Below are 12665 nucleotides of genomic sequence, written 5' to 3'. Positions count from 1 at the left end.
CTATTCACAGTTTTCCTGGAGTGCATATTGGATAGAATATAAATAGGATATTTTCTCAGTGAGGCTTACACTGTCTTGATATTCCAGAGGTACAGGGTTTGAACCTAAAAATTTGTTACTTCAAATTCCTAAGTTCACTAAACAGGTTTTTTTTTTGTATTCTTGAAGAATTTAGTTTGCCTTAGCACTCCTCTAAAATAGTGTACTTATTTTTGGGGGAAAGAGAAGAAACTAAATTCCTGTAGTGTGCCCCAAAGGGTGGAGTGCTGACCAGTCTAATTTTCTTGAAGGTGCTGGTGGTTAAGAATGCAGGTGTCAGCTAAATCAGTATGTGCTGAGGGGAAGAGCCTTGCAGAGAGTTTGGACCATTTTGTCTCTATGTCAATGAACTCACGTGAGGGATCCCACCATAATGTTTGGTTCGCTTTCACAGCCTGATGAAAAACCTTGATTTTTACAGACTCCAATCCTTTAAATTTTCACCTCAGCCGCTGTCTCCAGCCACCTCTCATGCAACTAAAAAAAAAAATCTCCATTTATTGTTGTCTGTGTAGGGAAGTTTACCAGGAGGGGAAGCTCTGACACAGCGACGGAGATGGAGGGGCTGAGCGCCCGGCACTCGCACTCCCATCACACGCTGGTCTCTGAACTGCCAGACCCCTCCAACAGCCATGGAGACAACACAGTCAAAGAAGGTAAATTTAACACATCAGGACAGGTGTTTCACTGAAATATCAACCCCAAAAAGTGGAAGGAAGGGTTACTGTTTCTACATGTGTGTGACTAATTGATTTTTCCTTTTTTGTTTCCATATCTCTTGAGGGGTTTTATTTACTATGAAGAACAAGGTTTCAAACAGTTCATGTTTATCTGGAGCAGTTGTTAAAACAATTGGTGGCCATCAGCAGGGAGAAGGCATGTTTGAGGTTTTCTTGCCTTATCACAACAAAAGTGTGAACAGAAACTTGGTATTGCTATCTTCTCTTGTGTAGCCATAGAGATAGAAATTTATTTACAGGTTTTCCTCCCTGCAGTGCGGTCCCAGATCTCCACCATCACTGTGGCCACCTTCAACACCACCCTGGCCTCGTTCAACGTGGGGTATGCCGACTTCTTCAGTGAGCACATGAGGAAGCTTTGCAACCAGGTGCCCATCCCTGAGATGCCCCATGAGCCACTGGCCTGTGCCAACCTCCCACGGAGCCTGACAGACTCCTGCATCAATTACAGCTGCTTGGAGGATACGGATCACATTGATGGAACCAACAGCTTTGTCCACAAGAATGGCATGCTGGATCTCTCGGTAATTGGCAAGGAACGAGGAAAGCCAGGTCCCTCTTCTGTCAATATAGCTGTTCCATTGAGATCAGGGGTTTGATGGGCTTTTCCTCCACCTCTTTATATGGCTTCTCTCAGCAGTACATAAAGGTCAGTCAGATACATTTGTGCATATCCTAAAAGTCTCCTCTGAGAAACTGCAACTCCTGTTACTCCTTGCAAGGAGCGCATGTGCATGTGGAATGCACACGTCAGATCTTGAGTGGTATTACATAATGGCTGTGTTCCTGGGGCATGCACCAAATTCCCTACAAAATAGTGTAAGACTGAGTAGCACCTTTCTTCTAGCACCTTAAACCTCACTTTTTCTGCTTTCCCCTCAATGATTTGCCAGCTCTTGGTGCACTGAAGCAGTGTTCTCAGGCTCACAGATGTCATCTCGTGGTTTCCTTTTCAGCCTGACTGTGCCCAGCCTGTGGTTTCTTGTCTGACATCTAGGTTGTAGGCTTTTTGGTATTTAGGGTTGTGTATTATTTGTTCAGAGTTTGTACTGTGCCAGCTGTAATGAGTCTCTGGAATCTAGAATATCTAAATATTGCTGGGAGAGGAAATAATTCTGGCTTGAAACATGATGTTTGAATCCCTCAGGTGGTGCTGAAGGCTGTCTACTTGGTTCTGAACCACGACATCAGTTCGCGGATTTGTGACGTGGCACTGAACATTGTGGAATGCTTACTGCAGCTTGGGGTGGTGCCCTGCGTGGAGAAAGTTCGCAGGAAGAGTGAGAACAAAGAAAACGAGGCCCCTGAAAAGAGACCAAGTGAAGGATCCTTCCAGCTTAAAGGGGCTGCTTGTGGTTCAGCCTGTGGGTTTGGGCCACCTCCAATTAGTGGAGCTGGAGATGGAGAAGAAGAAGGAGGTGGTGGAGGAGGTGGTGGAGGTGATGGAGGAGGAGGAGGAGGAGGAGGGCCATACGAGAAGAATGACAAAAAACAAGAAAAGGTTTGTCTTTCTTCTCTATACAATTCCAAATGTACTTTAATGTCTGCTAAGATTGTGTGTGTATGCAGCTGCCCTCCTGTTTTGCTCTGGTGCTCACCTGGGGTTCTGCTGAGGAAACATGATTAGCAATTCAAGCACTGTAACTACTGCAGAGAAGCAGCTGCCAAAAATGGAGTTTGTGAGCCTGGCACGGACATTTTCAATATCTTGACAAAGTGTTTGCAACCCTCAATGACAATGGTTTTTTTCAGGTGTATTATTCATAGCTTGTAAAGGAAAAATGGAACCCAGTGTGTGAGCACAGTTTCTTTTTTATTTGATTACTAGAAGTCTTAAATTTTTCAGTATTGCTGTGAGAATTGGACAAGAGATGCTATATTGCTGACCTCTGAAGCTGCAACTTATAGGAGCATAATATCTAAGACATTTTAAAAAGATGCTTGGTTTTCTACTCAGCCAAGCCAACTCTATTTTTCAGGATTAATTTTTTGAAGTAAGTTCTGAATGGTATGCATAGCAGCATGTAGGAACTTCACTTTTATAGCATAACTTTGTGATGGGAGCTGAAAAGGAGGGGGCTGGTCTCTAAACTTGAAAAATAATTGGAGTAAACACTTGAAGAATAACAACTCAGCAATGGAGTGTCTGAGATGAGAAATGGAAAGCAGTTTGTCAAAAACAAACTGCTAACAAAATGCCAGTGGTTGTGCCAGTGTTACCCACCATCCTTCCCTCTGTGACCCTCAGGATGAAGGCCCATCTATCAGCACCCATAGGCTGGCACTCACAATGCTGATTAAAATTGTGAAGTCCTTGGGCTGTGCCTATGGTTGTGGAGAAGGACACCGAGGGCTCTCTGGAGACCGCCTGAGACTCCAGGTATTTCGGGAGAATGTAAGAGAATTAAAGCTCATTAAAGTGTCCCCCCTTGTACTGCTGAGATGGCTGCCTGCCCCCTCTGTAGCTTTCCCTGTATTGACAGTAAATGTGCTGCTTTTTGCCCCAGCTCACAGACTGTGTTGCAGCCCAGCCATAGCAGATTTTCAGCTGTAGTGTTGCCTTCCAGTCCCTGGGGCTTTCTACGGGCACGCCTGGGGCCCAGGGTGCTTGGGACAACACATGGCAGCAAATTCCATGTGTGAGCTGGTGTTAGGAATTCTTCACAGGACAGTACCCCAAAAGAGTATGCTACTTACAAGAGGTGCAGCTATCTTGGGTTGCCTAGGTAAATCCAAAAGTCTGAGGTGTAAGTGTGTCCACCTTTGCTAATGGTGATTATGACTGATTGCTGCTGGGCTGCTCCATCAGCTCCTGATGGTTGGAGTGCACTGTATTTGCACTGTACTTGTTCTGTTGTTCTGCAAGGAGGTAAAAGACTCACTCGTGCCCCTTTGAAGGATATGGTGGGTCATCACTGTTGATTCCTAACATTTTTGGTTCTGCTCCAGTTAAGACATTGGAAAGTGCCCAGAATGTAGCCCAGACATCAGATTTAATCCAGAAGAGTTTGTCTCCTTGAGATCAGTCCAACTCCCTGTTAAATGGGAGCCTTTCATAGGCCTTCTCAGTGCGTGCCTCCTCCTCACCTTGTGTGCTTGCAGAAAGGAGCATTTTTCATGACTATGAGAGTTTACTAATCCCATGGGATGTGTGTGAACCAGATTCTTCTCCATGGCTTTGGTTAGCTTGAGCCATGCCAACAGAGCAATAATTAGGTTCTGGGCTCCGAGGTTCATTTCTCAGAGAGGATTGGCAGCTCTGTGTCCTTGCAGTGTTCTTGTGTTAGCTGGATTTCCAGGTACTGCAGGAGTGGACACAACTGGACAAGATGGGGTGAGGGAGTCCCACTGGTAGCAGTAGAAAGGCTCTGCACAGAGAGCCACAGGTACCATATTCATCACCATGTAAATTAGATTTTTCCTTTGGAGCTGAGCCAGCAAAGAATTTAGACCTGTGCATAACATTAAGTATAAATGAATATGTCTCTTGGAACCAAGGTTCTTATCAGGCCCATTGAATTGAGGGAAATATTTTCCTACATGTGTAAGTCTGCTGCATTTTCTGTGTGTTTGTCTGGCCAAACTGCTTTGCATGCAGCGTTTGTGTTGACTGCGTGGACAATCATGTCTGAGTTTGGTGGAAAGTTAAGCACCCTATTGTAGATAACAGGAGAGTTCATGTTTCCTGTAGAGATGATGTTTTAGATTCTTTTAACTCCAGGCTTCATGGGGTCCCAGTAGGATGGGTAGTTTTGTGATAAGAAGTTGACAATGAATAGCTTTTAAGTAAAAAGTTAGTGTCATATGATGTAAATTGGGTATAGGGGCATTCAGCAGGTTGGGTCTGAGCTGGAGGGTGAAAATCAGATGCCTGAGGCTAAGAACCTGTTCCACCAAGGCACCTTGACAGAGGTGGTGCATTCCCAGTTCATTTACATCCAGTGAGATTTTACTTTGGGGTTGGGCACAGGAAGAGAGGACATGAGATACAGCTGGTAGTGGCTCTCTCACCACCTCGAACAGCAGCTCCCACACTGGTGCACTCTCCTTGGTGCTGAATATCTTGGTGGCTCCAGAGGTGAACCTGTCCTGTTACGGGACCATTGAGAGACAGCTAAGTGCAAAATGACCTTGCTCTTGCTAGCACAACTTGAGCATGTACTTTGATGTGATATGATTTGATGGGCACTGTTGCAGGCCCAGAACTGCCTCACGAAGCTGTACAAACTGGACAAGATGCAATTCCGGCAGACCGTGAGAGATTACGTGAACAAGGATTCTCTCAATAACGTGGTGGATTTCCTGCATGCTTTACTGGGCTTCTGCATGGAGCCTGTCACTGACAGTAAGTACTCCTGGCATCAGTCACTCGTGTGTCTTAGACTGTGCCATCAGAAAGAAGCCACATTCTTGTCCTTCACAAACCACAAAATGTGATTTGATGTTCTCAGGATGTGTAAACTGAATCCTTAGGCAGTGGGGGCCAAGGGAGTTGGACCTCTTTGGATCTGACCACCCAGTGACCTTGTCTTGAGATCCTGTAGCACACATTGCACCTGAAATTGAAGGGCTCCCTTTGATTCATCCTACCTCTTGTTCATGGCTCTTCCCAGAAGAGATTGTCATGGTTTAATGAAATTATTATTTCATTATGCCCATGCCTGGGAAGTTTTCTTCTTCATCACCTGACAAGGCATCAGGTGGAATGGCCAGTTTAATGCACAGGTTATTCTGAATGGAGGTATAATTGAGCTTTAAAACACTCTGTGGTGCCTCAGAGCTTAGAAGGCAGCAGAGTAAGCAGCAAGATCTGCTTGAATGAATGAGAATATGGACCCACAGATGCAGATGCCTGCAGTTACAAATGCATGTGCATGTGTGTACATAGGGGGGTTTGAGGATTTTTTTTAAGTTAGGAAAATTATGTTCTGTATTACAGCAATCAAACATTCATGCTTGGTCACTGCAGGAAACAACATTTAAGAGTGGCTGTTTACAGAGTAGGAATAGCTCCTCTGAAACACTCAGGGAGTCTGACTAATTTATTAGCCTGTCTTTGATGCCAGGAATTTCAGGGAAAGCATCAAAGAACATTTTTATAGCCAGCTTTCATGAGGAGGATTCCCATATGACATTTCCCTAAGTATTCATCAATTATTGACTGGCTTATTCTTTGAAACATGACAGCTTATGCAGCTCTTGAGAGTCTCTTCTCTCATCTCAGGAAACTGGGATGTTTTTTTGTAATTCATGTAAATGTGTAATTCTTTTTTGAGTCTTTCTGAAATCTTGGTGTTCTTGTGCACCTTCCAAGAAATGCACTCCTATAGTTCAGAAGATTTTTGTTTCATGGGTGTTGTCACTTTGCTGCTTAATCAAACATCCCTTATCCCTTAGAATGGTAACTGGAAAAACTGGAGTTATTCCAATTTGAAGTCTTATTCTGCACTTCTCTAAATGAGAGATGCTGATGGAACAAAGCTAGAATTACCCTGATTTTTTCAATCAAACAGCTATTTCTGGGAAATACTTCCATATTTATCTTTCATTTTACACTTTGTTTCTGTTATATTTTTTGTGGGGTGGGACTGAGAGAACTGAGCATAGGATATTAGGTGGGAACTCGTCTCATAGATCATAATCCTTTTACATGTGTCTTTAAGCCCTCTCTTTTAAACTGTTCCCAACAAGATGGCTTGCTTACACTTGAATTTTACAGATAAGGCTGGATTTGGGAATAACTTCACCACAGTGGACAACAAGTCTACAGCCCAGAGTGTGGAAGGTATTATTGTGAGTGCCATGTTCAAGTCATTGATCACTCGCTGTGCATCCACTACACACGAGCTCCACAGCCCAGAAAACCTGGTAAGCCCTTGATACCAAGTTAACAAAGTGATTCTCTCCCTGTGCTGGGCACTAGTGAAGCTGCATCTCAGAATCTGGGGACACTCTGAAGGTTTTTTTACTCTAAAAAATGGAAATGGGGCTGGGAAAGGGTCTGGAGCACATCTTATGAGGAACAGCTGAGGGAAACAGAGTTGCTTAGCCTGGAAAAAAGGAGGCTCTGGGGAGACCTTCTTGCTCTCTACAGCTTCCTGACAGAGGTTGTATCAAGGTGTGGGTCAGTCTCTTACCCCAGGTAAAAGTGACAGGACAAAAGGAAATGGTCTCAAGATGTATCAGAGGAGGTTTACATTAGATATTAGGAAAAAACTTCTTCACTGAAATGGGAGGTCAGGTATTGGAACAGGCTGCTCAGGGAAGGGTGAAACTGATGCCTTGTGCAGGCTGACCTAGAACAGAGGCCAGACAGAGCTAAAGAATAAAGCAGGGATTTGTTAAAAGGGCTCAATGGATCCACCTTGGGCAGCACCAGAGCCCAGCCAGGGCTGCACCCAAGATGAACCAAAATGGTCACAAAATGGTCACCTGGTCATGAGATCTCTCACTTTTAGAAGTTCTGCTCCATTTGCATATTGGAGTTCATTGTCCAATTATAGTTTTAGGTTAGGAAGTCCCATTCTTCTTGTTTTTCTCTCTTCAGTCCACGTTGTTTGTGCTCTTGGGCCTGAGATTTGGATCACTTGTCCTTGGTCCCCAGCTAGAGGAGGAATTGTTTTGTCTCCCTACTCTGTGAAGAGAGCTTACCATCCCCTAAAATGAAAAATATAAAAGCAAAAACCAGAGGCATCAAAATCACCATCCCTGAAGGGATTTAAAAGATATGAATGTGAATGTGGAAGCAGGGACATGGTTTTTTGGTGGACCTGACAGTGCTGTGTTAATGGTTGGATTCGAGGATTTCAGTGGTCATTTCCAACCTCAGTTCTGTGATTGGAAGACCACAGCTGCAATGAATCACCTTTCAGCAAAGTCAAAGGCAGTTCACTTGGTTAGCCATGTGGCCCTCTGGTGCCAGGCTGTGTGAATTACTGAACAGCAGCTTGGTTGATCTTCCCAAGGTTTAGACAAACATTCAGTTTATGGAGCACATGGAGGAAAGGAAGGTGCTGCTTTTTGCTGTGTATGTGCTGCCTTCCCAGAGCAGTCAGTAGACTGGATGACATGAGTGCTTTCTCCCAAATTGGTGTACTCCAGCAGCTAGTCCCAGGCCTGCTTTATTATCAGAAATTAGGATTTTTCATGGGAGCAAACAGGAAATATTCCATCATTACAGCAGAGCTGTAGGGAGACAAGTCCAGCTAAAAGGGGCAGTAGTGCTCTGTGAGGTGAAGGGAGTAGGAGAAGGAAAACCACATTAATGCCTTAAACCAGCACTGTAGTCTACCAATGTCCAAATCCTCTAGTTCTTAGGGATATTCCTCCTTTGGAATGGTTCTCCCAAGAGATTATTTGGTGGCAAACAGAAAAACATGCCCCATTATTGGACCTAGATTAGGGGCACCAAGTGTAAATTTTTCTTAGAGGTTGTGTATCTTCCCAGAGCCTATTTTAGTGTGAAAGGTGAAACTTATCCCTAAGGGTAGCAATGTTAATTGTGCCTGTATGGGGAATACAGCATGTAGAGCACGTGTGCAGATTTGCTGTTGCTTTGTCATTGTTTAAAGTCAATCTTGTGGTCAATATCCTACTTTAAAAAAAAACCTTCATCAGGATACAGATGAAATTATAAACTTGTTGGGGATTTTTTGTTTGTTTGTTTTTGTTTTCCTTTGTTCCATGTGGGGAATTTCCAGAATAATCCAAGGTCTTTCAGGAAAGCTTACAGATCAAAAATCAAGCCCTGTAAATGGTTCCCTCCATTCCCTTGCCCTCAGATATAGAGGTGATTTGCACATCACAGATGTGTATGAATGTTCAGAACTAAAGAGGGCCTTGAGTGTAGGAGGGAGGTTGGGGAATGAGTGAGTCATTCCTCTCTCTTCATATGATGTGAAGCTCTAAAATAATAATAAAAAAAAAAAAATCCCAAGACACCCACTGGTTCTGAAAAAAGCATGAAATTGTTTGCACTCTACATCCTCTCCCATACACCTGAGGTATTTCATCCCTTTTAAGTTTGTGGTCTAGATGAATGGTATAAAACAAACTTTAAGTTTGTAGCTCCCTCATTTCCCAGGTTTTCTTTTTGCCTCTGGTACCTCTGCATCTGCTGTATCCCATTGCAGATCATGTTCCATAATAATGCTCCTCCTTGTCTGCTTCTTCTGGGTGCACTGAGGGTTTCCAGCCAAAACCCACAAACCATACACCTGAAGAGTAGATCACACAACAGCCAGAGGAGGAGTAATGGCCTGGTGAAGTACCCCAGAAAGTACTGACTCTCACTGCTTCTTTAGAAACTGCAGACTGAATTTGTTTGTGTTTTTTTTTTTTCATGCTGTCTTGCTGCTCAGGGCTTGTACTGTGATATCCGACAGCTGGTGCAGTTTATCAAGGAAGCTCATGGGAATGTCTTTAGGAGAGTGGCACTCAGTGCCCTCTTGGACAGTGCTGAAAAGTTAATACCAGGAAAAAAGACAGAGGAAGCAGAGCAAGAGCCAAAACCTTCTGGGAGCAAAAGGTGGGTGTCAGGAGGGAGAAGGTAAATGACTGACTTGCATATGACTCTGTGGCTATCTGTGCCAAACACAAATGTAGGAAGTCCCAAGGGATTGTTTTATATTTATAGCATGTCAGTTCTTGATGTACAGACTTTTGCTGTGGCAGCAGCCTCCTTTAAAATTTAATGACCTGAGACTGCAACAAATTTGCTGAGAAAATCATTGGCAGTCTCATATAAGAGGCATAAGAGAACAGGAAACACTGGATTAAGAAGAAGTTAAGAGAACTAAGAAGCATAGTGTCATTCCCAAAGCTCTCAGTACTTTTGAATATGCATCACATCCTTTGGGATGTGTACCTGTTTTTCTGACAGGCAAACCCTGGTATGCAAAACAAGTCCCAGAAGAAATCTAATACTGACATGCTTCTTTATCAGAAAGAAATTTTCCTCTGGTGCTTTGAGGAATTTGTCTTATTAAAATGTGGGGAAGAAGGATTAAGAGTTGAAAAAGTCCTGAAAACCTTGGCTTTGCTGCTCGGAGCTGATGCCTTCTTTTGGGAATAAAATGTGAGTTGCTGAGGAGAGGGTACCTCCCTAAAGCCACTTTGCAGGTTTCCACGTGCAGCTCTATGTGATGGCCATGAGATGGGCCGTGCATTTCCTTTGGCTGATGATTTGTCTTGTCTGTGCAGATCTGAGGCAGGAAGTGTCATCATTGACAAAGGGCAGGCTTCAGCTGCCCCCGATGAGTGCCGGAGTTACGTCTCCAGCCGCCCCATGCAGACTCCAGAGCAGTAAGTAAAGACTGAGTTGTTCCGTGTGTTTGTGCCAGCAGCTCCCTCCTGGGGTTGGGGCAGAGGGGCAGGACAGCAAACTGTTGAGTGTCTCCACAGGAGCTGGTGTATTTGGAATTCAAACAGAAACAACCTCAAGCAGTAGAGAGGTTAGGAGGGTGCTGCAGAAAGGAGTCTCGTTTCCCTGAGCACTCAAACTTCACTGAAATGCAGTTCATGCTTTGCATCCTTCTGTTCCAGTGACGAGCAAATCCAAGGGGCCAATCTGGGGCGCAAGGACTTCTGGAGGAAGATGTTTAAGTCACAGAGTGCAGCGAGTGACACCAGCAGTCAATCGGAGCAGGACACGTCCGAGTGCACCACGGCTCACTCTGGAACCACCACGGACAGGCGCTCCCGCTCTCGCTCCCGACGCATCTCCCTCCGCAAGAAACTCAAACTTCCCATAGGTAAATGTATGTCTCTTTCTATTCTATATACACATTGCATGTGCAGAGAGACACAGCTAGACACAGCTGTCTTAGGAAATCCTGCAGCACAGCTCCTTATTGTCTGTGTGTTCTCCCAAAAGAAGCTGTAATTTGCTGCTCCGTTTTGCAGATGTGGAGCTGAGGCAAAGGGACATGTAAGCAATTTGCCAAAGATAGCAGGGGATATTTTTGTCAAAATAGATTAGTGAAACTTTCCCCCCAAAGTAGCGAGCTAGTACTGTAATCTCACAGGCACTGTTCCTGTCTGTGGGAGAGAAATATTCCAAATTCACATTTGTTTGACAGAATATATCCATTACAATTCCCAGGACCTAGCCTTGCATGGCAGTTAATAGATGCTACATGGAAATGTTACCTTATGCTTGTCTCTCATTTTCCCACGCCTTAGTGTGGCCACTGTGGAGAAATAGATTATTCTAGGAAGAATTCAATTTGTACTGAGTGGCTCGTTCTGTGACAGGGAACTGGCTGAAGCGCTCCTCCCTCTCTGGCCTGGCTGATGGAGTGGAAGATCTCCTGGATATCAGCTCTGTTGACCGTCTCTCCTTCATCAGGCAGAGCTCCAAGGTAAATGTGTCAGGTTGGATTACAGAGAGCTTAAAAAGGCAGGATCTGGCTGGTTTTAGCTGCACATGGGAACATTTTTATTCAATATGGCTTTGCAGCTAACAAGACTGTCAGAGAAGTCTCCAGAGTAGAGCCATGGGAATTTGATGCTGGACTTCTGTACCTCAAGGTGAACACTAGGTTGAACTTACCTAGTCTGCTCTGCTGCACTGAGAGGAAAACGCAGGCTCTGTCAACACACTTAAGCTTTAATTTCTGGTCACACTTCTTCCTTCTTTGTCCTTCCACAGCCTCTCAAGAAAGACCAATCCTTTAAGCAGAAAGCTTAAAAGATGAAGTGTGTCAATCTGTGCTACTCTGGTGACCCCAGCAGATGTTTGTGTCCAACCAGTGAGTGTCTAACCAAGTTCCCCAGGCTGACCAGCCCCTCTGTCCCTGCACAGGTGAAGTTCACCAGCGCAGTGAAGCTGTCAGAAGGAGGGGGGCCAGGAGGAGGCCTGGACAACGGGCGAGACGAAGAGGAGAATTTCTTCAAGCGTCTTGGTAAATGGCGCACCTGCCGAAGACACCCATCCAAGCTCCATCACACAGAAGAAAAAGATGGTTAGAAATCAGGGTTCTCGTCTCCTTTTTGCTTTCTTTTTTATCATTTTTTTAAAAATATATTTCTTTCTGTATTTTACCCCTTTCCCTTTTTTCCTGCTTTCTCCATGGTTTTTGTCTCCATCGTAGCCTTCTCCAATTTTTTAGTCTTTGTAACTGTTTTCTTTCCCTTCCTTCTTGCTTTTGTTTTGATTTAGAAAAATAGCTGTGGTAAATTTTTTTTCTTAAAAAAAAAAATCAGATTATCTAAATAAATTATGCAATACAACATTTGGGCTTTTAAAATCAAATCTAATTTGGTCAATGCACTTGAAAAATTAATACTTGCTTCAAAGCACTTATTCAGTTCAAAATTAGGTGTGTAAATCTTCTGTTGTCCAATACAACAATTCCATCTGTTTTTTTGTTTAGTTTTGTTTTTTCAATTTGTAACTATTTGACAGTTTTAGCAGATATCAGCACAGAAATGGAAAACCCTACACAAACCTTGTTGTAATTATCTCTTTTCTTCTGTGTTTGCATGTCTAGTCTCTGCATACCATTCGTTAGGGATGCTGTCCCTTTTTCTTAGCACACAACATAAGAATAAAAACACTCCTTTTCTCTTCCACAGAAGTGTATTTAATTGTTATGTATTTTCAAAGTTAGCAAGGTCTGAAAAGTGCTTTTATGAATAATACAAGGTGATGGTATAATCTGTTTTAAGATATCATGCAGTCATTGACATGCTCATGTTGTCAGCTCAAAGCACATCCTTCCTGTCAGGGGGATAACCTTGTATCTTGAAGTTCTGCTACTTTTTTTCTAAGGCAACACAACTGGATTCCCAAAAACACACAAAAAGGAGTCCATTTTATTTTTTTAGCATGATTTCTGTAGTTTAATGATATGCTACATTTTCTGGCATTATGTTTGGTTTTCT

At 43.6% G+C, this 12665-nt stretch overlaps 1 protein-coding gene across 1 annotated transcript in view; it reads left to right on the top strand.

Annotated features, from left to right (window-relative positions):
- Positions 1–12665, top strand: part of UNC80 (unc-80 homolog, NALCN channel complex subunit) — a 102554-nt gene that overhangs the window by 20131 nt on the left and 69758 nt on the right. The window contains exons 11-21 of the mRNA XM_059868306.1: positions 555–695; positions 1035–1303; positions 1927–2280; positions 3028–3159; positions 4977–5124; positions 6499–6647; positions 9140–9306; positions 9981–10082; positions 10323–10531; positions 11034–11140; positions 11584–11743. Of these exons, the coding sequence (XP_059724289.1) occupies positions 555–695; positions 1035–1303; positions 1927–2280; positions 3028–3159; positions 4977–5124; positions 6499–6647; positions 9140–9306; positions 9981–10082; positions 10323–10531; positions 11034–11140; positions 11584–11743 (1938 nt within the window). The remainder of the gene's footprint in view (positions 1–554; positions 696–1034; positions 1304–1926; positions 2281–3027; positions 3160–4976; positions 5125–6498; positions 6648–9139; positions 9307–9980; positions 10083–10322; positions 10532–11033; positions 11141–11583; positions 11744–12665) is intronic.

Source organism: Haemorhous mexicanus, chromosome 26 (genome assembly GCF_027477595.1).
Source record: "Haemorhous mexicanus isolate bHaeMex1 chromosome 26, bHaeMex1.pri, whole genome shotgun sequence".
Lineage (NCBI taxonomy): Eukaryota > Metazoa > Chordata > Aves > Passeriformes > Fringillidae > Haemorhous > Haemorhous mexicanus.
This window is presented reverse-complemented; position numbering and strand designations above follow the sequence as displayed.